At 53.4% G+C, this 25,567-nt stretch overlaps 1 protein-coding gene and 1 pseudogene across 13 annotated transcripts in view; one reads left to right on the top strand and one right to left on the bottom strand.

The window, feature by feature from the left end:
* Window positions 1–3,896: 3,896 nt before the first annotated feature.
* The window catches only part of WNK2 (WNK lysine deficient protein kinase 2), a 106,024-nt gene continuing 84,353 nt past the window's right edge, over window positions 3,897–25,567 (top strand). For 12 of the 13 annotated variants that reach the window (XM_011378925.2, XM_011378926.2, XM_023522577.1 and 9 more), the window contains exons 1-2: window positions 3,897–4,060; window positions 4,414–5,129. In XM_011378925.2, the coding sequence (XP_011377227.1) occupies window positions 4,039–4,060; window positions 4,414–5,129 (738 nt within the window). In that variant the 5' untranslated portion in view covers window positions 3,897–4,038. The remainder of the gene's footprint in view (window positions 4,061–4,413; window positions 5,130–25,567) is intronic. The other variant, XM_011378924.2, reaches the window with a different exon arrangement.
* LOC111731118 lies at window positions 11,367–11,485 on the bottom strand (annotated as a pseudogene).

The following is a 25,567-nucleotide window of genomic DNA, read 5'->3' as shown; positions in this document are numbered from 1 at the left end:
ACCCTAGGAGTCACAGTTGGGTAGAAACACATGGATAACTGAAAATTTTTATTCAGTTTTTCTGTTTTATAGATTTTCTTTAATGAGGACATGATCTTAAGAAATTAATATGTAAATCCATACAGTGGAATAGTAGTCTGCCATAAAAAAAGAATGAAGTACTGATATCTGCTGCAATATGGCTGAATCTTGAAAACATGCTGAATGAAAGAAGCCAGTCACAAAGGACTACATACTGTAAAGTTCCATTTATGAAAAATCCAGAGCAGGCAAATCCATAGGGGCAGAAATTAGATTATTGGTTGCCTGTGGCTGAGGAAGAGAGAATGGGAAGTGACTGCTAATGGGAACGAGTTTCTTTTTGGAGAGATGAAAATGTCCTGGAATTAGAGAGTGGTGATGGTCATACAACTCTGTGAAGATTCTAAAAACCATTGAATTCTACACTTTAAAAGAGTGAATTTTATGGTATGTGAGATATGCCGTGGCTTCCATTGGGTGGAGAGCCCCATTGGGTGGGGTCAGAGCAGAGGGGCCCAGCATTTGCCTTCCTAGCTGCACATACCTCACTGTGAGCTTCAGAGGCTCACATAACCCCTACCCCACACGCTTGCCCCCTGCCCCCTCCTTCGGGTCCCTGAGAGGCCAACCCTGCCTCCATCCCTGTCCTCCCAGGACACTCCTACCACCTCCCACTCTGCTCTTCCAGGTCTGCCCTCCCATTCCATGGGACCTGAGCTCCCAGAGGACCTGGGCTCCCTGTTGTCTTGCTGCTACTGGAGTGGGCTCCACATAGTGGTCTAGTGAGCCAGTGGTCCCCTGTGGTAAGGAGTCATCCCTGTGCTGTGGCTTGTGGGAGGGCTTAAGAAGTGGCCCAGCTGTGCTGGGTCTGACCACTTAGACTGCCTTGGGTTGCCTGAGTCCACTCAGAGGCAGAAACTGGTGACTGGGCTTCCTTGGGCAAGGCCAGACCCTCCACTTCCTGCTGGTGAGCCTGCTGAAGCCTGATGAACAGAAGCAGAATGTGAGCCCTTACCCCTACCTCCCTGCCTCCATGACTGAGCTTTTATTGAACACTGACAGCGCCCCAACACTGTTGGTCATGACTATTATGTCCATCTTATAGATGAGCAAAATGATGACATGGTTCTGTCACCTGCTGGGTTCTGACCCCAGAAGTGCATCTGCATGAATGTGCCTGAAGATGTCTGTTGGCTTGACCAGGCTGGGGCACCAGGGAAGGCTGGACTTGGGGTGATTTGGGGCTCCCTTGGCACTGGAGCGTTAGGTAGCTGAGATGACAACTGTGGTGAGTGAGAGTGGGAGGGGCACTGTGGCTGGTTTTGTGGCCTTGAGCAAGCTACTTAAAGTCTAAAAGTCTCTGGGCTGGGCCTCAAGATACTCATCTGTGACATGGAGATAATCAACCCACTTGGCCTGACAGCTGTTGAGATGGCTGTTCAGGCAACAAAGAGAGGTATGGTCATCACCAGCCTGAAGCACAATTTTCAGAGTGTCTTCTACAGGCCTGACTCATACCAGCCTTCAGACAACCAGTAAAACAGATAGGCTTCTCCCTGTCAGAGCCAGGGAAATGGAGGCTCAGAGATATCAAATGACTTGGCTAAGGACACAAAGTGATCCTGGCAAAGTTCTGTTCCCAAGGTCTGTTCATGGATGCCTCAGGCTTCCCCTTCCCAGATCTCAGGACCTGCTCCAGGGCCTAGCCTAAGTTTCCTTTCAAAGGAGACTGTGACTTCATTAGCTGCTTAGATGTGGACTCCAATGGTCATGGGTCAGCAGAGGAGGTAAGCTTCCTATCACAGGAGGCGTGTAAGCAGTGTGCCTGAAATTACCCCTAGGGCCTCAGAGTGCACATAGCACTCAGGGCAGGTTCTCCCTGCTCCCCCAGTACCTGGGCTGCCCCTGTGATGTATGGGGATACTATTGCCATACTATGCACATCTGTGAGCTGAGGGGGAGCAGCAGCCCACAGGCAATAATGCGAATTGCCAGTTGTCTTTTCCATCACTAGGTAGGCACAGTATCTGCATGCCACCCAGTATGCCCCTTTGGGAGCAAGGAGGAGGCCAGACTGGTGTGCATCTATCTGGAATATGCATAGCTCTGTCTCTTCTCAGTTTTCCCTTGGACAGGTCTGGGCACACCTGTCACAGGCTTAAGACTCAGGGGGACCTGGAGGACTAAGTCTTGGAGAAACTTGCAGCCTTACAAGGAAGACAAACTAGGATGGTCAGGATGATTCTTCAGAGGGGATACTGAGGCTTAGTGAGAGTGAGACTTGCCCAAGGTCATGCAGATGGCAGCGCAAGGTTGGGGGTCTCTATTCTCCACAGGGAAGACAGAAAGATCTCCTCTTACCCTACCTCTGCTTGGAAGGCCCCCACTCTGGGGAGTCCTGCTCAGATCCCCACCTCAGAGGGTCTCCTCAGCTTGGCAGAGCTGGTTTCTACTATTGTCCCTTCCTTGTCTGGACTTTGGGCAGGATGCCTGTTTCACAAGTAGACATGAGGACTGGAGTCTGTATATAGCAGGCATGTATCAAATGTCCAGTGCCATTACACTGTGGAACCATGACTCTCTGGGAGGAGAAGTCCAAGTTTGTAGTGTCTGCCCATTTCCATGGTGTAAATTCTCCCAGCATCACCAAGCATCACTGAACAGAGTTGGGAAGAGATGTTGGCTCCCAATTGTTTCTGCTGGCTCCAGTACTCACTGCCAGTACCCTGCAAGGCCTCAGGAAGTCCTGTTGCTCCTGTAAGTCAGCTTGACACCTCCACTCCCCTCCAACTGTGATGGTCTGATGTCGCTTGAGTTACTCTATGCCAGAGGCTCCAGATCCAGCAGCCCACAGGCATACCACATGTCTGAGTGTGTTTGACAGTGTGCCAGCCTAGGGGCCAGGGACCAATGTGAGAACAGCCTGACATCTCCCCTGGGCCAGCTGCCTCCTCTTGCCTCTGTTTCCTCTTCTGGAGTGGGCCAATGACTACACATCACAGGCTTACAGAGGACAGGGTAAGAGGTGTGAGTTCAGGGCCTTGCATAAAGTAGGACTTGGAAACTAGGAATGTAGTCTTTGGCATAAGACACCTCTCTGCAACAAGGTTCAAGATGCCCAAGAGAAGAGCCCATCTGTGAGAAGTGGGGGAGGTAGCATTTAACAGAGGTGGGTGAGGAAGAATACTGTGGGCCAAGGGGTCTCTGGAAGCTTCTCCACATCCCTATCCATTGATATCCAAGTTCAGCCTGTCTTAGGAGCTCTGGGATTTAGGGTGGATAAGTTCTGCCTTTGGGTGCCCGGTATGCTCAACTGCAAAATGGGAATGATTACAGTATTGGCCCTCCTGGTGAAGTGATGAGGTTCTGATGGATCCCGGTGAAGAGAGAGAAGGGCACTCCATCCCTCAACCAAGTTTTGCCCCTGTTGGGATGGGGGTGGGGCTCAGACGTCTTCCTGAGGTCTTCTTGAAGGGGGATGGGGGGATCACTGGCCCTGGGTCTTCGTTTTCTAGCTTGATTATTCTGCCCTGGCACAGGGTACCGAGGTCTGGCATACCTGCTGAACCAGGTGAGGTGGTGAGCCTGTGATTCTTCTCCGAGACACATGGGGCCCTCCGTGGCCAGCAGCTACGCGGGGCAGTCTAAAAAGCTTTGGGGGCCACGAGTGCCTCCTGGAGCGGTAGCATGAGGAACGCTGCAGATCTGCGTAGCTGCGGAGCCAGGACAGGAGCCTACGCGGGGACTGGGAGCCGGCTAGCAGGTGGCCGTGAGCGCCGGAGGCCAGGTGGGCGTGCCAGGCTCCGCCTCACCGCGCGGACCATGGGCGGGCAACGGACGCCCCGCCCTCCTAACACGCCGGGTCTGAGCGGGTGCAGAGCGCAGCAGCGCGGAGACTGAGCAGCCTGCGGGAGCGCGGCCCGCACTCCGCGGCTCCAGGGAACAGCGCCGCGACCCGATCCCGACGCGGAGCGCGGCCTCGCCCGTCTCGCTCGCCGCGGCCGCGGGGCCGTAAGCATGGACGGCGCCCGCTCGCCCTGTGAGTGCTGAGCCCCCCCGCCCGCCGCCTTTGTGCGCACGCCGCCGCAGCCCCCTCCCCGCGCGCCTCTCCTGCGCCCCGGGCCGCGTCCTTTGTGGAGCCGCAGCTTGGCTGGTGCCTCCTTCTTCCTCAACCTCCCCGTCCCCTCTGCGGCCTCACTCGGGGCCCTCAGGGACCACCCAGCAGGCCCTTTACGCAGGGCTGAGCAGGGTACGATCCCCTCCCCCCAACCTGGGTCTCTGGGTCACGTTTGCAGCCCCCTCCCCTGGGAGAGCCGAGCAGACCCCTCCGCGGCCGGGGAGGACAGGGCGCGGGCCTCGCGGCGGCGCTGTCTCATCCCACTGCCTGGGCAGGTGCGGCGGGGCTGGCGCTCACGCGGGCCTGTGTGCCCTTGCCCGCAGAGATGAACGGCGATGGCTGCCGCCTAGACGCCCTCGGCGCGCGGATGGAGGCCGGGCGCGGCGGGGGTCCCGCGGGCATGGCGGAGCCGCCGGCGGTGCCGCGGGCGAGGGCGGCGAGGCCCGGGCCGCAGCGCTTCCTGCGGCGCAGCGTGGTGGAGTCGGACCAGGAGGAGCCGCCGGGCCTGGAGGCGGCCGAGGCGCCAGGCGCTCAGCCTCCGCAGCCGCTGCAGCGTCGCGTGCTATTGCTCTGCAAGACGCGCCGCCTCATTGCCGAGCGCGCCCGCGGTCGCCCCGCCGCCCCTGCTCCCTCTGCTCTCGCCACACCGCCCAGCGCCCCCAGCGCCCCAGGCCCAGAGCCCACGGTTGTGCAGGAGCCCGGCCTAGACCCCGCGCCCGCCCCCGACGGCGGCCCGGGAGAGGAGGCAGCGGCGGCGGCAGCAAGGAAAGAGGACGCCGGGGTGCCGGAGACAAGGCCTGAGCCCGGGCGCGCACGCCGGGACGAGCCCGAGGAGGAGGAGGACGATGAAGATGACCTCAAGGCCGTGGCCACCTCCCTGGATGGTCGCTTCCTCAAGTTCGACATCGAGCTGGGCCGCGGCTCCTTCAAGACGGTGTACAAAGGGCTGGACACGGAAACCTGGGTGGAGGTGGCCTGGTGCGAGCTGCAGGTGAGGGGCGCGCTGGCTGCAAGTGGGCGGTGGGCAAGTGAGTCTTGGCGCGCGCTCGTCCGCCTGGTGTGTGTCCTTGTTCCTGCGCGGCTCCTGCCTAGTCTTAGGTAGCCCTGGGGCCGCCCAGTGTCATCCTCTGTGTGGGTGGCCTGCTTGCGGCGGCGGGGTGGGGCTCTCTGTGGTACAGATTGCGTGCTGGAAGTGTGACTTCCTGTTGTGTGGCATCTAAGTGTGGCACAGTGTGGCCCAGGCTGGAAAGTGGGCACTTGGAGCAGGTGTCTATCAGTGCGGCTCCCTCTTGACTCCTAATTTTGGGATTGTACTGACCCAGTCTCTCTGGATCCTGGTGTCTTTGCAGAAGCAGGGCCCTATGTCCAGGCAATTACTTGGTGACTTGGGAACTCTGAGCTGCTCTTAACTGAGAACCTTCCCATGTCTTGTGAAGCGTAGGTGCCCCAGCTCAGGGTTCCTGAGGAGCATCCTCTGAATGTTTAAGGTGGGGCCTATTGGGCCCTTGGGCCTGTGGGGCAAGGCCTGGAATTGCTCTGAGTGGCCTCTTGGAGCTCTCAAAGCCCATTCTTTCACAAAGTGGACACCATGCCATGAAAAATGCGGGTGGGTTGGGTTTTTTTGGATGCAAAGGCTCTGGGCATGCATTTTTCATAACCTTGCCCTTAGGTTGGCTGTGTCAGCCCCTGCCCTGGAAGATTACATAAACTGTAACCCGAGCTGCCCTAGGCCAGCCACAGCAGTGCCTGTCACAGTGGGTTTTTACTGGCCCTCTCTCTTTTGAGGAGGCAGCTGTCCAGCATGGGGCTGGCCTCAGGGGTGTAAGCCTACCCCAGCACCCTGTAAAGTTAGCCAGGCTTTCCAGACCTGACACAGGGCCAGTCTCCACACTGCAGGCCTCCTGTCTTTTGGTTTAGAAATGGGATTTGGTTGCTCTGCCCTCCAGGCCCTGGCCTGAGGTGGGGGTGGGGGGTGGGGGATGGGGGATGGGGGGTGGTGGTGGTGGTGGTGGTGGTGGTGGTGCTGCTGCTGCTGCTGCTGCTGCTGTGCGCATGTTTGTGGTGTGTGTGTGTGTGTGTGTGTGTGTGTGAGAGAGAGAGAGAGAGAGAGAGAGAGAGAGAGAGAGAGAGAGAGAGAGAGAGAGAGAGAGAAAGAGACAGACAGACATACGGGGTGGGGGTGGGGGGCCCACAGGCGGGGCATGAGCTCGTGCTGGGCTAATTTGGTGGTGCTGACCTGCCCTCAGCCTTTCTCTTGAGACAAAGAACTCCAGAGGTCACTCCTTCCTGAAGCCCCTTGGTTCTGCCATGGAAATGTGGGCATCCCAGAGAGTCCTTCGGGAGAGTCTGACAGTTCCTCTCCCCATGGCCCTGCTGAGAGGTGGCCTGGAGTACTTGGGGTGTATTGGGATGACATGGGAATGAGTGGGCATCAGAGAGGGAAGATTGGTGGGGGGGAGGGTGCGGGAGAGGATTCCTATTTCGAGAGCATGGCCTTGCGCCTTCCCTCCCCACCTTCTCACTCTTGCCAAGCGGCCTGGTGTGGCATTCCAAGCACCCACTCGAGCTTTGTGTGGAATGCACATGCAGAAAGGAAGACAGGAGTAGGAGTGCTGTGGCAGGTAGGATCTGGGTTAGACCTTAGCAGCGGACCCCTGGCGATCTGGTTGAGGTGTTATAGGTGCTGTGACCCTTGGAGGAGGAGGTTGTTATTTCCCATTCCCTTTAGGGCAAGGCAGGTGGCTCTGCCTCTAGGTTCCTGTGCAGAGCTCACAGAGGCGAAGGCTGCTACTGTTCAGGGGTCTTTTACCCTGGGTGGTAGTGGAAAGATCAGAGATGGCTTCCTGTCTGTCTGGTGATGTTCATTCATCAGGAGTTACCGGGAGCCTTAAGCTGGGCAGGGAAACCGCCCCTTTACCTTCCCCAATAAGAGGGTACTGTTAATGTTCGCCCCAGGCCGATGTGCAACATTTGAGATCAGCTACCTTCTATTGGGTGGGGCTGAGGGGGACCAGCTTAGGACAGCAGCTGAGAACCTGCTGTGTGTCTAGCCTCCTCCTCACTGATCAGGAGGCTTGCTGTTTACCCCACTTTATTCTTGAGGAGCTCCCCAAGGTCACCGGCGGGAGCATAGATGGCAGACGGGGATCGCAGCATCATGGCAGGAGGCCCCTAGTGTGGTATGGCCATCTACTTAGGATTGGAGATGAGTATGGAAGATAGGGTGCCAGGTTAGTCCTCTTGGACCACTGTGCATTGGGATGAGGGCAACAGGTGGCATTCTGACTGTGCTTGAGGAGGGATTCACTGTGTGGAAATGTTCTTTTTCCATTCAGGGGCTCCCAGGATTCCCGGGCATCAGAGCTCCCTCCCAGTGGAGGGCTGGTCACCTGGAGCATGGCCTTCAGCACAGGGAGCTTTGTAGGATTCTTCTCGCCCTCACACCCTCTTCTTACCCGAGAAGTGCTTTGGCCAGCAGCTTTGGAATGCCCAAATCTCACCTTCCAACGTCTTTCATTCTCTCAGCCTTGGGATGCAGGGAGGCATTGGCACTGTTGGCCTCCCCCAGAACTGAGACGGCTTTGCCTGCTTGCTTTTTCCAGGGTTCCCTACCAAGGGAAGGAAAGGCTGCCATCTCTGGACCTGGAGTCTGGCTTGGAGGATGTAATATCCCTGTGATTTCCAGTTTTCTTCCAAATCAGTGATGAAAGGGCTTTGCAGAGAGAGCAATACGTATTCATCTTATAGTGAAGGACAGTGATATGTGTCACCTACTGACTTCTCCAGATGTCCAGAGATGACACTCATTTTGGGGGAAAGCACTTCTAAAGTATTACTTCTCTGTTTCTTTTCTTTTGAATAAATCTTTAGTCCTGGCATCGGAACATGTTACAGTAGCAATGGAGGAAGTGCAGATGCACCCAGAACCATTGTCCTCACTCTGGCTCATGTTTCCCATGTCCCCATGTTCTTTGTCCTGGTCCCACACAGACCCTGTCCCATCATTGCTCGGGGAGCTAGGGACTTGTCATGGGGTGGAGGGTAACATAGGGGTTGAGCCATGCCTCTGTGGATAGGCTCCAGGTCGCCTGGTGCTGTCATGAAGCTATCCTGCTGTTCTATGCTGCCTGGAGGTGGCTGGGCTCTTGTGGGGTGGTGACGGCCTGGGCTCCAGGCTGGGGAGGGGCTTGCAGGTGTGGGGACCACAGGACTCAGTGTGTGACCTGCTAGCATCCCCTTTATGTGACCACAGAGGGACCATGCATTCCCAACTCACCCACCCCAGCCAGATGTCAGTGCCCTGTTCACCTGTCTGAGCTCCGGAAGTGGACAGTGCACGAAGGGGCTTGCTGCATGGGGCCATGCTGACTGCACTGGTCCATTTACTGTCCTCAGAGGTCTGCCTGTTGTCGGTGCACCCTCACCTTTACCAGCACTGAGCTCACACACCTGATCTTCCATATGTACCATTTCCTTTCATGGATAGGCCAGGCACATTCCCTGAAGTACTGGGAAGCCTTGGGCCACGGTTGGAAGGTCCCCTCATTGGCCTAGTCTGCTTTCTGAGGGGACCTCAGTCACCTAATAGTAAGTCCCCAGCCACCACCTGGAAATGGCATAGGGGTGAGGAGACACCCACTAGCCCTCTCAGAGAATAGCATGGTCTGGGTGTCCTCCCTCTGGGGCCCAAGTCACTCGAAGCTTCAGGCCTGAACTGGGCTCAGCTCGGTGCCCTGCACATCAGGACCTGTGAGGATTCCCAAAGGGGCACATGCTAGGTCTTGGGAGCACCCACTTCCAACGGGGAAGGAGCCCTGAGTGCCCAATGAGCCCATGAGGGCGACCTGAAGCTCAAGCCGCTCAATCTTCATCACTGACCATATCCGTCCAGCCGACACCACTCAGGGGTAGGGGCAGGGCCTCTGGGTGCTGGGCACCCACATTACTGCCAGAAGAGTGGGAAAGCCATCTTCACAGGCCTCTAGGCAGCTAGCACCAAACTTTCTCACCAACTAAACCGGAACCGTAGTCGTTGTAGTGGAGGGAATGTATTGAGAAGACAGCATTTGCATGTTAGAGCACGACGCTCAGAAAGGGCTGGAGTCAATTTGGCAAGTGGTCACCCTGCTTTTTAATTTTATTAATTTCTTAAGAGCTTAGTTTTGTTGGGAGAGCTATATTTTGAAATGAGTTTGATGCCAGCACTGAGCTTGTTTTCCCAAGTGACACCACATACTACACCGACTACGGTTCCGGTTTAGTTGGTGAGAAAGTTTGGTGCTAGCTGCCTAGAGGCCTGTGAAGATGGCTTTCCCACTCTTCTGGCAGTAATGTGGGTGCCCAGCACCCAGAGGCCCTGCCCCTACCCCTGAGTGGTGTCGGCTGGACGGATATGGTCAGTGATGAAGATTGAGCGGCTTGAGCTTCAGGTCGCCCTCATGGGCTCATTGGGCACTCAGGGCTCCTTCCCCGTTGGAAGTGGGTGCTCCCAAGACCTAGCATGTGCCCCTTTGGGAATCCTCACAGGTCCTGATGTGCAGGGCACCGAGCTGAGCCCAGTTCAGGCCTGAAGCTTCGAGTGACTTGGGCCCCAGAGGGAGGACACCCAGACCATGTTATTCTCTGAGAGGGCTAGTGGGTGTCTCCTCACCCCTATGCCATTTCCAGGTGGTGGCTGGGGACTTACTATTAGGTGACTGAGCTTGCTGTTGGGTTGTTTGTTGGCGGTAACATGATGGTGGTGAGAAAAAGAATTGCAAAGAGGAGAAGGAGCGCATATTTCAGAAGGTTACAAACGCTAGATCCCATACCTGGGGCTCAACAGTGCAGGCTTTTTGGCTCACTAGCTCAGCTGGCATTTGTTGAGCTATGCTCTGGTTCCATCCCAGGGGTACCATAGTGAGCAGGACAGACCTCATGGAGGGGCATTTGTGAGAAGCCTGAAAGAGGGACAGGTGTGGGGAGAGCCTGTCTTATGGACGTGAGCTGGAAGACTTGCCTGCGCCTGAAACTTACCTAGCATAACAATTTGGACTAACAGCCCTCTGTGTGGTTGTAGGCATCTCTTGGTGCCTGTGGTTTGGGCTGGCTTCAGGCCAGAGCTGGATGATGCCCAAGGTGATGACATGGAGCTCCAGGTCACTGCTTTGATGGAAGAGAACTTGACCTGGTCCAGCAGAGGTTTGGACTGCCTGCTGGGGTCTCTTCTGTGGTCTGCTCTGGCTGAGTGGTAAGCTGGGCTCTGGCGTCTGCCGGAGTGGTAGGAAGGAGTTCAGGAGCCTTGCAGTCACGTACACAACACTCCAGAAGCAGGGGACCTGCTACATTCAGACCCCAGCCCCACAGCTTTCCAGCAGGGAGGCCATGGGGAAGGCACCTACCTTTGTGAGCCTCAGTTTATCTGTTTTTGCAATGGGGATAGTGCTTCCCAACCTTCAGGGCTGTGGAGACTGTTGAGAAATGTGTCCAGTCTTGAGCACAGAGAAGGCACTCAGAGTGAAGCCTTTCTCACTCTATGCTTGCTCCCTCTCAAGTAAACAATTTTAGGAAGCAGAGATTGAAGTGGAGAGCAAGCTGAACCTGGAGGAGCAGTGGGGGCCTGCCTGTAGGCAGGAGTTGGCTTCCTGGGTGGTGCAGGCAGGCTGAGCACCTGGCCCAGTCTGTCCAGCTGTAGATAAGGAAAGGGTGTGAATGTAGCAGCTGGGATCTCTAAGAAGCAGGTTAGGATCTGCCTCTAGCCACAGACAATCTAGGGGCTGTATGTTGGGTGGAGAGGCCCACGGTGAGGACCGTTCAGAAAAGAAGCACAGTCCATCTGAGGTTGGCAACTTGAGGGTTGGCTGCAGGTTTTCCTGTTTCAAAGAGTTTTCAAACCTGGTTCTGCGCTCGGGAGTATTGAATTCTGTTAATCCAGAATACTTGATTACTACCTCTAATTTATGTCAACTTTTTAAAAATATATATTGAGTTTTTTGGAAAACAAAGAGTTCAAGACTTTGGTGAAAGAATAGACAAATAGACCACTGGAACAGAGTAGAAAGCCCAGAAACGGACTCACAGAAATATACTGACCTTTGACAAAGGAGTAAAGGCAATACAGTGGAGAAAGGTAATCCTTTCTTTTTTCATTATTTTTATTTTTTTATTTTTTAGGCAAGGCAACCCTTGGTCGACCTCACAGATTGCAAGGACCTTGTCAGCTTACAATCCCTTATTTTTTTATTTTTTACTCCTACAGCACGTGGTCTTCCTAGGTGGTCTCCCATCCAAGTACTAACCAGGCCCAACCTTGCTTAGCTTCCGAGATCCCACAGGATCGGGCTTGTTCAGGGTAGCATGGCCGTAGACTGAAAGGTGGTTCTTTCAACAAATGGTGTTGGACCAGCTGGACATACACATGCAAATAATGAATTTGGATGTAGATTTTACTCCTTTCACAAAAATTAACTCATAATGGATCACAGACCTAAAATGTAAAATGCAAAACTATAAAACTCTTAGGCAATAACATAGGAGAAAACCTAGGTGATCTTGGCTATGAAGACAGCACCAAAGGTATGATCCATGAAAGAAAACTTTATGGGATGAACTTGATTAAAATGAAAAACTTTTGCTCTGCAAAGGCACTAAAGGAGAATGAAAAGACAAAATACAGGCTGAGAGAAAATCTTTGCTAAATTCACATCTGATAGTGGACTGTTATCCAGAATATACAAGAAACTCTTAAAACTCAACAATAAGAAAACAAACAACTTGATTAAAAAATGAGCCAAAGACCTTAAAAATCACTTCATTAATATTCAGATGGCAAATAAACATGAAAACATGCTCCAATGTCATCAGGGAACTGCAAATTAAAACAAAAAGATACTACTACATACCGATTAGAATGATGAAAATCCAAAACACTGGCAACACCAAATGCTGGTGAAGATGTGGAGTAACAGCAACTCTCGCTTGTTGCTGGTGGGGCAAAATGGTACAGTCACTTTGGAAGGCAGTTGGCAGTTTTGTACAAAATGAAACAGACTCTTACTTTCAATCCAACAATTGTATTGCTTGGCATTTACTCAAAGGACATGGAAACTTATGTCCACACAAAAACGTGCACACGGATGTTTATAGCAGCTTTATTCACAATCATCAAAACTTGGAAGCAACCAAAATGTTCTTCAGTAGGTGACTGGATAAACAGACTGTGGTGCATCTAGACAATGAAATATTATTCTGTGATTAAAAAAAAAAAAAGCTATCAAACCACGAAAAGACATGGATAAATCTTAAATGCATATTGCTGTGTGAAAGAAGCAAATCTGAAAAGGCTTCATACTGTATGATTCCAACTATATGACATTTTAGAAATGACAAAACTATAGATGCAGTGAAAGGTCATTGTTTGCCAAGGTTTGAGGGGCATGGAGTGGCGACTAGGAGGGCAGTGAAAATGCTCGGTATGATAAAATAATGATGGATACGTGTCCTTTTACATTAGTCAAAACCCGTAGAATGTGCAACACCAAGAGTGGACCATAATAAACTATGGATTTAAGTTAATAATAAGGTATCAGTATTGGCACATCAGTTATAACAAATGTTATCATACTAATGCAAGATGTTAATAATAGGGGAGGCTGTGTGTGTGTGCGTGTGTGTATGTGTATGAATCTGTGGGAACTCTACTTTCTGCTCAACCTTTTTAATAAACCTAAAACTTCTCTACAAAATAGTCTATTAATTAAAAAACAAAGTGCAACGACTACCTTAAAGAAGGTTGCAGAAGTGAAAAAATAATCCAAGTGAATATAATTTATTTTTGCATATTACCTTGAAATTTGTTCATACACACATAAATCTTTTTTTTTATAAATCCAACTGCAGTCACTGGGTGCCACAGCTTTAAAATCTTTTTGTTTGGTTCTAGACTGTCTCATAAAACTGTTGGTTTGTGAGGAGAGGCCGTGGTTCGGTTGTTCTTTTCTATCTTCGTGCTTGCTGCTCTTATCTTCACAGAGTGCTTTTCCAGAAAGTTCTGTTCATTCCTGGGGTAGCCTGGGGACTGGACAGAACCTCCTGGGCCACAGGAAGGCTGCTCTGGGTTGTAGGCTCTCTGGGCGTCTGCTTCCAGGGGCCTCCATGCTGGGTGAGCCCTGGGAATGTGGTCTCCATTATGCCCACCTCCCCTTCTGTGGCTGTGGAAATTAAAGACATTGTGCTGTGAGCTCTGCCCAGACTCATGGGTGAAGGAGCTAGTGGGGTGGTGGGGAGACAATGAGTGAGAGGCTTGGTGTCCCTGAGTCCTGATTGTTTGTAAAGGGCTGTTTGGGCTGGACTTCTTGGCTGGGAGGTCCAGGCCTGGCTGTCAGCTGGCTGTGGGCAGGATGCAGGTTGGGGAGGGCAGGAAGGAAGCTCTGGCATGATGAAGTCTTTCTCAAACTCCTAGACGTGTGAGCTCATCGGGTCCTCAGAACCACCTCAAGAGGTCTCGGGACTCTTCACAGGAAGGTGGCTTAGGGGAGGTGGGTTATATCCAAGTTCACAGAGTGATACATTAGTCAGTGGCATGCCCCAGGCCTCTCCCCTGGATGGCCATCTTGCATGTATGTTCAAAGGGTTGGGCTATGTAATGGCTTGGGGATTCCTGGGTTGGGCGGGCGTTGCTATTGCGGGACTTCTCAGAGCCTGTAAAACGCCTGCTTTTGTTGCTGTGCAATCCACCCCCCTCCCCTTACTTTTTTTTGTATTTTCCCAGCGTCTCATGGGACCAAGATAGACTCTGGGGAGTGGCGTGTCGGGCTGTCAGTAGAGATGCAGTGTTTTAATGGCATGTCTTGGCTCTGACCCAAATACTGTGGGGCTCTCCTCCTGTTCATCAGTGGTGCCTTGGAGTTGGCAGTGCTTGGAGCTAGACACAGAAAGCTGGCCCTGCCCTTGAGACTTCCCACTTGTCTCAGGTGAGAAGCCTGGCCCTGGAAGAACCTATCCTCCCTTTGATGTTCACTCTTCCCCCAGGCCCCTGCTTTCCTGGCTCTGTGTGTGCTTGCTGAGGAGGGGATGTGCTGGGAAAATTCTCAGCTATAAGCTAAATGTGGCTAAGCAATGCAGTCCTTTGATCATCCCCAGTCTGAAACCTGGAGATGACCAGTGGAGGGCCCTAGCAACTCAGTAGTGTCGGCAAGGACAATGGTACTTTCCCTTTCTCTTCTCACCATGTTGGATTTGTCCTTAGTCTTACTGCTTCAGGGCAGCAGAAAGGCTGCCAAAGCTCCAGGCATCAGAACCACATTTGAAAGCAAGAAGCAGGTGGTTAGGTGAAGGTTAGGTTTAGGTGTCCACATTTTAATCTATAAAGGGCAGTGTTCACTGATAATCCTCTCTGCTCTCTCTAGTTAGAATCGTATTTATTATAAGGGCATCTAGGAAAGGCTTGGTGGCATAGACAGATGATAGTCTGTTCCTTGGGGCTGGGGACAATGGGTTTCGTTGGTAGGGAGGGATTGCAGGTTGTGGGCAAGGACACCTGCCTGTTTCTGTCTTCTTTACCTCATCCCCCAAGGTCTTGCTGGTACCCATGTTTGATGAGGCCCTTCTCTGCCTGGCCTTCTGGATACATCCAGGGAGTGCCTGCTCCTTCCTTCCCCACCCACCCACCTTCCTCCTCCAGTCTTCTGGGGGGATCCCCTTCTCCTCCTGTGACCTGGCCTCCAGTTTACATTTCTCCACAAACTTTTTGTTTTGAAAATTTTAGACAAGAAAGTTGGCAATACCAGTTGTCAACACTTTGCCACAGTTGCTTTATCTCTGTATCTCTGCATACATTTTATTCTGGCCCATTTGCATATCATCCTGAAGACTCCAGCAGCATCTCCTATAGGAATGAGGGTGTTTTCCCACAAAACCGCAGCTGGGTCACATTCAAATCTAACTTGGATGCTGTCAGTCTCACATCTGATGTAGACTGTACACCCCAATTGTGCTCAGCATAGTTTCCTGTTCGGATCCAGGACCAAGTGGTGCATTGCATCTGGTTGCCATGTCATTTTAAATCTAGAATAGTCCCTCTACTTTTTTTATCATTAGTGTCGAATCTTTTGCGGTCTTACCTTTTCCTTCTACAGAGACCATGTTCTGGATTGTCTGGCATTCCCACATGAGTACTCTCAGGCTGTGTTTCTGTGTGGGTGCCATGGGATCACACTGTGTGGTGCTGGTTAGGATCACAGATTCCGGTCAGGCTGGCTCTCTGCAGGCAATACCAATTGGGATCTCTTGGCCAGGGCTAGTCCACATCAGCTGATGAAGAAGAGACACTGCAGGGGGTCACTCTCCTGCCCCCACGATCTTTGACCTGGGCCTCAGCATCTGGGAATGATCCTGCTGGAATCATTGAGGCTTTTTGGAAAGACAAATCTGATCATGTTGGTCCCCCTCCCAATGAGCAGTCAGTACCAGAGCCAGGACCTGACCCAGGCTGCTTGGGGATGCTGCTTGGAGGCCGGACTGCATGTGTGGTCCTCCTGGGACTCAGGACTGCGCAGTATCTTGCCTTTCCGAACCTGAATACCTGAATAGAGCAGTCCTGCCTGTTTTAAGTTGAATCACTGATGCTGTACTCCTGAGCCCCTGCCCTGTACTGCATGGATTTCTGCAGGAGATGGATGCCTTGCAGTGGGATTGCTGTTGGGGGGACCCTGACCTCCAGAGGGCTGTCCTCAGGGCTTGCTACAGTTGGGGCTTGCATCTACTTAGTGTTCCTGTTTATCTGAGGTTGGGGGAGCAGTGGGAAAGGGGAGAGCTGAGTTCCCCCATGCACCAGCACTGGAACTTCAATGAGCAGGGGCTGTGAGGATGGAGAGGGTAGCAGGCCAAGGACAGGGAAGCCACTGCATGGGAGATGTTTCTAGATACATAAGTTCCTCGAAACGTGATGGACGTGACAGATGCTGAAATCTGAAAAAGAGAAAACTGCCCCAAATCTCCCTTCCTGTGACACAGCAGTTTTCACTTTGATATGAGCCTGTCTTTTTTTTTTTTCTTTCTTCTTTTTTTAAATGTTACTGGGTATTCTTGCAAAGTCATAATTGTAGCATCTGCGCTAACATGTCCTGTGATGGTGAACCACCCACACGCCCTGTGGCTCCCACCTGCCCTAGCTTTGTTGTGAGCCCAGCTTAGGGGTGAGTGGCCCCACCAGCCTCCCTTGTCCCCTGGGGTGATTTCAGGGTAGGCTCAGCTACAGCTCTGCCCCTACAGCTGGGCCCAGTCATTAGCATGTCCCTCTTGCCTCTGGGCTGGGGCCCAATATGTTGGGACATCTCCCCCTGTGCCATGTGGGGTGCGGCTTTTCAGCCTGGCTCCCAGGGACCCCCAGAATGAAGGTGGCCGCCAAGCTGTGTCTTTAGGCCAGGAAGCCATCTTGTCAGGTTGGCCAGCAACAGACCCACTGACACCTGCCCAGACAGGTTCTGAAGAATTCCTTCTGTTTAATTAAGAGGTTTAAGCAGAAGAGAGAGTTTGACTTTTTTGGAAGAATCATTACAAACGTAAAGGGTGGAGGAGAGAGTATGGGGAACAGGGTAGGGATGCAGTAACGGGGACATCTCCTGGGTGTGTTGGGGGCCCCTGTGTGCTAGGATTTTGGGAAAACTCCATCATCCTGAAACCTTTTTCCACAATACCAGTTACTGACTTAATGGGACTTACAGGGTCATTGGTTATCAGAGTGAGGTTCCCCTGCCACTGTTGAAAGACCCTTGGAGGAGGGCCACTCTTATCTGTCCTCCCTAAGATGTCATGGGCCAGCCTATGCTCCTGGTCTGGGAGCAGGCTCCTAGAGGTCTGGGTCTGGATGGCCACACCCACAGGCAGAGAGGGCCAGCTTTAGAGAATGCTATGTATGGAGTGGTCTAGATGATTGCATGTTCTTGGGCCCTGGGGACATGCAGCATCCTGCCTGGCTCTGGCTACACACTGGACCCATGACCTGTGTGTGAGCTGAGGTAGTACTTGCTTTGGGGTGGTTTGCCCCCATGACATGATATAGGGGCTTGGCTTGTCACATACACAATTGAGCTCTCCGGGGGACAAAGGCTGCCCTCAGTGGTGGCTGTCTGTCTTTTGTCAGGCTTCCAGATATTTTCTTAGGGGCGTCTGAGCAGAGTGGGTCTTCCCTGCGATAGCCATCTTGAGTTGGCATTTGAGAGTTTTGGCTGAAGACTTGAGATGAGGGCGTGGGGGCTGGGATGTGGGCCTTATGCGGGCATCAACTGGACCTCAACCTGGAGCTGCCACGCTGCAGAGGAACTGTTCGTGCTGGGAGGGGGCTGTCCCGCAGGGAGAGGCTGTGCTGTGTGGGTAGGGTGGCTGGCTATTGGTGTCTCCAGTGGGAGGGCTGGGCAGCTGGGGTTTCTGGTTTGACCACGGGATAATGGAGAACTCCGTGGCTTCTCTGTTCATGTATGTGTACTGCCATGAGTCATCTGGATTTCTGCAGAATGAGTGTGAGCCCACTGGGAGCGGGTGGTGGGGGACATGAGGCCAGGGGCATTCTGGGCCTTGCCTCTGGTCTCCTGGCCTTGGTGTTGCTGGCTGACTGTGGGATTCTCTGCCTCTAGACACTAGTGGACCCCAGTGGCAGCGTCTCCTGGGGTTTGGGTCCTCAGGTGGCTTGTCTGTTCCTATCTTGCTCAGCTACCTTTCCAGGTATGGGGTAAATATCTACTGGATGGCATTCCTGGGTACCTTCAGGGCCAGCGTGCATTTTGGGGCCTATAATTGGTCTGCCTGGTGTGGGGTCAGGGTGCTGCATGAGGGAAGGTCTGCACAGATGGCCATGTTTGCAATTTATGAAGAGAAGATTAAAAAGGAGGCCAGAAAGTAAGTAAACTCAGCTGGGTGTACTTCAGAGAAAGAAGATAGATGAATTGAGAAGTGGCAAAACATGTTGAAAGCAATCAGCTAGAAATAAAATGAAGTAAAAGCAGATGAAAAGAAATAATGAGTTTAAAAAAGAAATGGATAGATAATATTTTATAAAAACAAAACACTGAAGGACAGAGGCACGTTGCTTTATTGTTTTGGAGGTGAGACTGCTGGAACCTAGGTCAGTGTGCTGACCTAGCAGAGGCAGAGCTTTCTCCTGACTCCCCACCTCAGGCACTGCTGCTGCCTCTGTCCTATGGATTGCTTGCCTGCTCTAGAACTTCTTGCACGTGGGTCTCAGTGAGTGTTTAGCCTTTCTTGCTGCCTGTGTTCATCAAGATGCTCTTTGGGACTCAGCCCTGGCTGCACCAATCGGCAGTCGATCCCTTGTCCACCATGTGGGCACCAGCAGTCTATCGTCTATCCACCCACTGCTGGATACTTGGGCAGTTTCCAGCCTTGGTGTCACGAGCTGGAGAGGGGAGGCTGAGGTGGACCTGGGGATCTGGGGCTGCTCTCTCCCTGGTTCTTGGCAGCATGAGGCCCCTGCTTGCCTGGCCTGGGGTGGACACACACTCAGGCCCATGCTTTTGGTTTCCCAGGCGCCTGAGCCTGGAGGGCCTTTCATCAGTTCCTGTATCCTTCTTGCAGTGGGTTAGTGTGGTGGCAGCCTGCCAGCTGACATGTCCAGATGACAAAGACCCAGACTCTTGGCCCTCTTGCTGCCCCGCTTGTCTGTCTGTTCCTCTGAGGGTCCTGGGAAGCGCAGTACTTTTGGCTCAGGTCTGGCCTGCTTGAAATGGTCTGTCAGCCTCTGTAAATATTTGATGACAGTGATGATAAAACACAAAGGCCTGCTCTGTTCCTGGAGGGGAGTGAGACAGTGACTCTGGAACGTTCCAGCCCTGCTGGCTGCTTCCTGAAGCAGTTTATGGATGAGTTTTTGAGGCAGGCCCTTTGTTTTTGTGAGCAGAACAGGGCTCTTTGGCTGCCTGGCAAGGTGGAGCAGAAGCAGCCTTGCCAACTGGAACCAGCTGGGCCTTCAAGAGGGCTGCGGCTGGGCCAGAGGTCACAGTAGGGTTTCATCCTTCAGACTTCACTTGGGACGAACCCTTGGCCCTAGGCCCATGGTAAGGCTCAGAGGGCCTGGGAGTTGTAGGGTTTGGCATGAGCGCCTAACTGTATGTATAGCAGAGGGGTCATTGACCAGCCTGGACTGTCGGGCCCTGCTGGGCTCAGTTGAGCTGCCATGGGTGCATTGTATGTCCTCATGGTCTTGCCCCACATGGCCTACAGGGGCAGCAACGGTACCTGACCCTGATTTCCCTGTCTACTCGCTGCTGGTGCACAGGTTGTGTGTACAGTAGAAATACCCTATTAGGCTTTGCTAGCTTGTGTGGGCACATGTGTTGTCTTGGATTTGCTTGCCAGGGAAGAGGCCTGCCTGCCCTGTAGGTGCTTCCGTCGGAATGACGAGTTTTTTGAGGCAGCCTTGCCCAGGAAATGTTGATGCCCAGGGTCCTGGAGGTGGGACCAGGGCCCTGTCAGGCAGCAGAGCCTTTTTTCTTGGACAAGGCAGGGACTGGGGAGGGGCCAGTGTTCCATGACTGATGGCCTTTCAATAAAGGGTTTCTGCTGTGTTTTCTCTATGGGAGAAGGAAAATACTGAGGACGGGGTGGGGTAGGTACAGTTTGGTAGAGATTGAATCATGAGAGTTTCAAAAGACCTTCATCTCTTGAGTATAATTACTAATGGCCGTGATGACAGACTAGGCAATTTCCTGAAAGCTCACCAAGGCCCTTGCTTACGCATGCTGGCATTCTCTGATTGAGTTTTGCTGTATAGCCCTGGGCTGTGGGGACCCGAGGCCCACAAAGGCTATAATGAAGTTGGCCTGTGCTGCCCTGGGCTGCCTTTGCTGGTTCCCTTCACTCTCAGAGCCCCCATGGTGATGCCTGAGCTGGGGGGCCAGTAGTCTGTCTGGGTGGGGGGTGCTGTCTGGACCATGCACATGCTTGGCTAGGGCATGAAAGTTGGGTGAGGACACCAGCCTTCCTTACGTGTGGCTCAGGGGAAGATGTGGTGGCCAGAAGGGGGTGCAGGCATGATCCCGTGGACATAGGGGCCAGGTAGGCAGTAGTAGAGGGTGTAGTAGCCGGGGATGCAGATGAAATGTGGCCGACATGGGGCTTCCTTTTTCACTTACAGAAGGAAAAACCAAAATAAAAGATGGCAGCACTTCTTCAACATACAGCATGATGGCTGGCCCCAGGGAAGTTTGGCAGGGATCCTGCAAGGGTGGCCGCCATGTCCAGGTGCAGGGGTGGGGGGTGGCGGGGGGAAGGAGGATATAGGAGGCTGGGTGATGGAGGCGTCCAAGGTTGCACACCCCAGCCTGGGAATGTTCCAGCTTATGTGCTGGAGGGACTTTGTAGATGTGGTTGATTTGAGGACCCTGAGGTGGTAGGTGATCCTGGGTTACAGGATGGGCCCAGCGTCATCACCTGGGTCCTTATAAAAGGATATAGGAGGATCCCAGGGAGACATAGTGATGGAAGATACCAGGGAACTCGGCATCCTCTAGGAGCTAGACAAGGTGCCAATTCCCCACAAAGCCTTAGGGAGGAGGCAGCCGTGTGTGTGACTTCTTGTCCTGTTTGGGCTGCAGTATTGGAGACTTACTGTGGGAGTGATAGGAAGCCATCACATTTCCCAGTGGACAGAGTGCAGCCCAGGGAAGGGAAAGACTGCCTGTGGCAAGGCACATGGGAGTCTCATGGGCAAGGCTTGCTTTGAGTGGGCCTGGAACTGTTGATGGTGTTCCAGGTTGGTGTTCCTCGAGGGCAGGTGTCAGGGACAGCTGGCTGGGGTGGGGTATCTGGAGTGAATCCTGGAGAGGAAGGGCTCACCTGAGGCCACACTGGGGATGCCTGGTCAGTGGGTATAAGGAGCCATTTCGGCCCTTGGGGGTGGTATGGAAACAGCATTCGAGGACAAGGATCTGATGACTATGTGTGAGGTTCCAGGAGCAACAACCCAGAGGATGGCGGTGGTCCCTCTCCAGGTACCTGTCCATGCAGGCAGCCTTCTGGCTCCTGGCTCACATTCCTACTGGGGGCAACAGTAGGAAGTGAGGCCTCCGAAGGCTGCTTGTGATGAAGAACACCCTATGGCCACTGGGGAGAGGTGGTTTCTGAGGGCCAGGGAGGCCTTTGGGAAGAGCCTCTAAGAAGCCTGAGCACGTGGGGCAGAACCTTTGGGCAGGGTGGCTGGGTTGAAGCTGGGGTGCAGGCACAGGAGGACATGTGCACTGTTCTCCATAACAGGGTCAATGTGTGCCAGCGCCAGGGGGCTGAGTGGAACTCACCTGCCAGGGCTGGGGTCTCCCCAGCAGGGAGGGGAGAATGGGCCTGTGTCCTCAGGGTTCCTCCCTCGGGCATCTCCGTTGTTTTTGTTGGTGCCCAGAGAGCCATAGCCCAGGGCCAGCGGGCCATCCCGTTGCTCACCCCAGGCCAAGAGTAAATCCAGCCCACAGGTGAGAGGAGTCAGGGAATATTAGAATATTTTGGACCTATGACACTCAAGTCAGAAATGTGTTCAAGTTTGTGGGAGATCCTGTTTTCCTCCTGGTACTAATGTTACTGTTCAGCACCCTCCCTCCCCAAAGTCTGTATTTGCAAGTCACCTTTACCAGTGAGTGGGCATGGGGCATGAGGGCCAGGGCTGGCTGAGTGTTTTGGTGGCACCTTCTCTCCTTCCCACTGACAGGCAGTCTCTCTTGCCCTTGGCCAGCACCTCTCTGCCCCTCCCCCATCTCTGTCTCCCTCCCCATCACTACTGCATCCCCTCTGCATCTGTGTCCTCTATCCCATCTCTCTTTCCCCACCTATCTTTATCCCCTCCCCCATTTACATCTCCTTCCCTTCTCTGTTCCTCCCCCATCGGTGTTCCCTTCCCTACAATCTATACACACATCCACCCACATCTCACCCCATATCTCAGCCATCCTCCCCATCTCTTTCCCCCCTCCCCATATCTACTCCCCCTTCTCTGCTCCTCCACCCCACATCCCTGTTCCCCCTCCTCAATCTTTGCTTCAACCTCTGGTCCCCATTACCCTATTTTTGTCCCTTCTTCCTATCTCTGCCCCTTTCCTTCCATCTCTGGTCTCTACATTGCTGTCCCTCTTCCTCCATTTCTGTGCCCTCTCCCCCACCTGTCTCCCATCTCTGTCCCCACCCGCTGCCGGCTGGAGCCCTGTATCCATAGCAACTATTGCTGCTGTGGAAGCTGGCACCTGCTCCCTCATCCCGTGGGGAGGTATTTTTGGCACTGCGGAGATTTTATTTTATTTTATCTTTGGTGTTGACTTACTCTTTGAGTGAGCAGTACACTGAGGGAGCTGGGAGCAGAATTCAAGGATACTTTGCCTTGAGGGCAGCTGGTGTGAGGGCTGCAGCATGGGGTCTTGTAGATGCAAGTCCTTCCCTGTAGGGTCCTGTAGATGCGACCTTTCATTATGGGACCCTGGAGGTGCAGCCCTTCCCCATGGGGTCCTGTTGCCATGGTCCTTCGCCACTGAATTTTGTAGACATGGCCCTTCTTCTTGGGGTCCAGTAGATGTGACCCTTCCCTGTGGGGTCCTGTAGACAGCATAGAGACATTGACTCTCTTGTGCAGCCTCTGGGGCAGCTGATCATGGGGGTCACAGGTTGTACTTGGGGCTCTGGACAGTGTCTCTGATAACAGGAGAATCTTAGGGTGGGTGAGCCTGGACATGAGGTTAGCCTGAGCGAAGCCCCTCGGCTTGGGGCTGAGTCCATAGTCACAATAACAGTTCATCTGTTGCACCCAGGGCAGTTGCTTTTTAGGCACCAACCGCAGCCTAGACCCCATGTGGGGCCTCATGGGGCCTGTTATGCAATCATGCCTCAGGCTTGTTATATAAATGAGGACACTGATGCCACCAGGGGGTGGTCCCAGGCTTCTCAGCTTGGCTTCTCCTTCTGAGACATAGTCCTGCTTCCCCAAGGCCCAGCAAGGTGGACAGCATGGTGTCTGGGGTCAGCTTCTTCCCCTACCGTGTGGGCCTCCCTCATTTCTTTGGATGTAAGGGATGCTTTCCCTCTTGTTCTGGTCCTGGCAGCTCTGAGCACAGGTTATCCCAGTATTTGGCACCCATCCTGACCCAGTGTCACCCCTTAGGGTGTGGGAGCTATCCTGCTTAGCTGATTACACTTGGGCGTTGTGGCTGTGAGGGCGGTGGATTTCCAAGTATCCTTAATTAGGGACACCAGGAACAGTGGCGACTGCTAGGTAGGGGCCAGGCGGTGGGTAAATGGGTCATCCTATGACCCAGCACTGGGGCCGATGTGCCAGGCCTGCCCTCGAGGAGCAGGTGCTGAGGATGGTCCACGTTGTGCCTGCTACCATCAGAGAGGGAGCAAGGCCAGTCTGGCATGGCCCCAGCTTATCACGCCCCCTCTCCTGAGTTTCCTTGGGGAATGCTGTGAAAGCAACTAGATGGGCAGCCCCTGGAGGGTGCTGAGAACCTTGCCCTGACCCCTCTACCTCTTCATATGCTGAGTGAGGGCAGCTGAGTGAGGGCACCTTGCTCTGACCCCTCTACCTCTTCATCTGCTTGAGTGAGGGGGCCATGGGGCTGCCACAGTGCCCACACCTGGTCCACTTGCCCCGAGAGGATTGTGCCTGGTGCATCCAAATCAGGGGCAAGGCCAGCCATGCTGGAAGTTTACTGAGAGCCAGAACATCCCAGTGTTGTTATTTCTGACATGGCAGCTTGGAAATTCCAGGCTAGGAAGTAGAGACTAGAATGATTAACAAATCTTGTCCTAGCCCCAGTTATTATCGGAAGTCTCCTATGTTTAGCTTCCTCTCAAACCCTCAGACCTGGATAAGCTCCCACCTTCAGACCTGAGGGTTGCCTGCCCAGATCTTGGGTCCTTGGCTGCTGGCCCTACAGGCAGGAGTTCCAGCTTCCCCAGCTCCTTCAAAAGTTGTGTCTCCTGCCACTCAACACACAGTTAGTTCTCAGAGCATGCTCACAGGGTAGGGCCTGCCCCTCTTCTTTGCCCCTCAAGGAGAGAGCGCCCAACAGGCGAACATAGTCAGAAGTTTCATGAAGTTCGCTGGACTATAGAGAACCCAAGAAACGGGGAAGGATGAGAAGGTATTGTGCTCTTCACCCTGAACGCAACCCCATTCTCGCGTGTTGTTTTGCTCTCTTGAGGTGACTTTTATTAAATTCCAGCCTGCTGCCTTTCACCCTTGCCTGGTTTCTAGCTGCCCTGAGAACTGCACAGCCTTCATCACTGCCACCAGGCTGTCTCGGGATGTTGGTTATTTCTCAAGACTATAAATAACCATCCTGTGAGCAATCCCAGACATACACACAGGCAGCGAGGTTTTGGACTTCTCTGTGGGAGCCCGAGGGTGACAGTCCCAGGCAAGTGTGCAGGACTCTGGAGACGGCTGTGGGTGTATGTCTCTGCTGGTTTCCAGTGTCATAGCACCTGCTGGAATGTCATGTTGTGAGTGAAAATGGAGTTTTTATGTTAATCTGCCACCCTCTTTATAGTTCCTTTAGAAATATTTTGAAAACAATAGCAGAAATAGATTTTTATAGGTCAGAAGTACATCCTCCTGTCACATGTGCTCCTGTGTTTGTCCTGCTTGTGCGTGTTCACACACATGCAGCCGCCGAGTCCATGGCTGCCCATGGGCCCCAGGGTCTATAGGGCTTGAAGGGCCTTGCTGAGGAGAGCAGCTCCCAGAGGGGACGAAACCTGCGCTGCGCACTGACTGTGCAGGACACCCTCCCCCAGGCTCGTGTCTGGTGTGCTGGGAGTCGCAGGGATGATGGTGACCCCACCTGAGGAGGTCAGGAGCACGGCATGTCCTGTGTTTACGTTGGCCCAGAGTCTACACCTGGACCTGGAATGAGGGTTCCTTTGTCAATGGTGAGGAAGTTGATGGGGATGGTTTGTGTGGGACCCTGAGCCAGGGTGTCGTGGGCACCTCTGGCACAGTGAGGGAAGAGCCCACCTGTGGCCTGAGTGACAAAGACGCTGAGGATGTTGACAGTGCTGGAACTTTCTCAGCACTGTGTGCTCTGGTGGAGAGGAGGTGCTATGCGGGTGACAGTGTTTGGACCCTGACCCTCGTGCCTGAGGTGACTTGCTGACTGCTCCATGCAGGATTCCTCACGGAAGTGGTATCCCCACCCCTCCCTGCTAAGTGACTCTCTCCCACCAGGCTACACTACTAGGGATATTGGGGAGGCAGGGCTTTTGTGCTTATATGGGAGAAGAGGCTCTGGAGTGAGGTGATGGCATGGGGCAGCTGGATGCCTCCTGTGCTGGGTGCCTTCAAGGGCATGACTCTACTGTCTCCAAGTGGCCCTGTGGAGGATGAGCTGGTGGGTGGGTACTTTCTGTGTGTGCAGGGATCCTAGGTCCCTTCAAGCCTCCTGGTCCAGAGTAATGTATGCA

The sequence above is a fragment of the Pteropus vampyrus genome, unplaced genomic scaffold (genome assembly GCF_000151845.1).
Source record: "Pteropus vampyrus isolate Shadow unplaced genomic scaffold, Pvam_2.0 Scaffold349, whole genome shotgun sequence".
NCBI classification, from domain to species: domain Eukaryota; kingdom Metazoa; phylum Chordata; class Mammalia; order Chiroptera; family Pteropodidae; genus Pteropus; species Pteropus vampyrus.
Note: the sequence above shows the minus strand (reverse complement) of the source record. Positions and strands in the feature narration are given on the sequence as shown.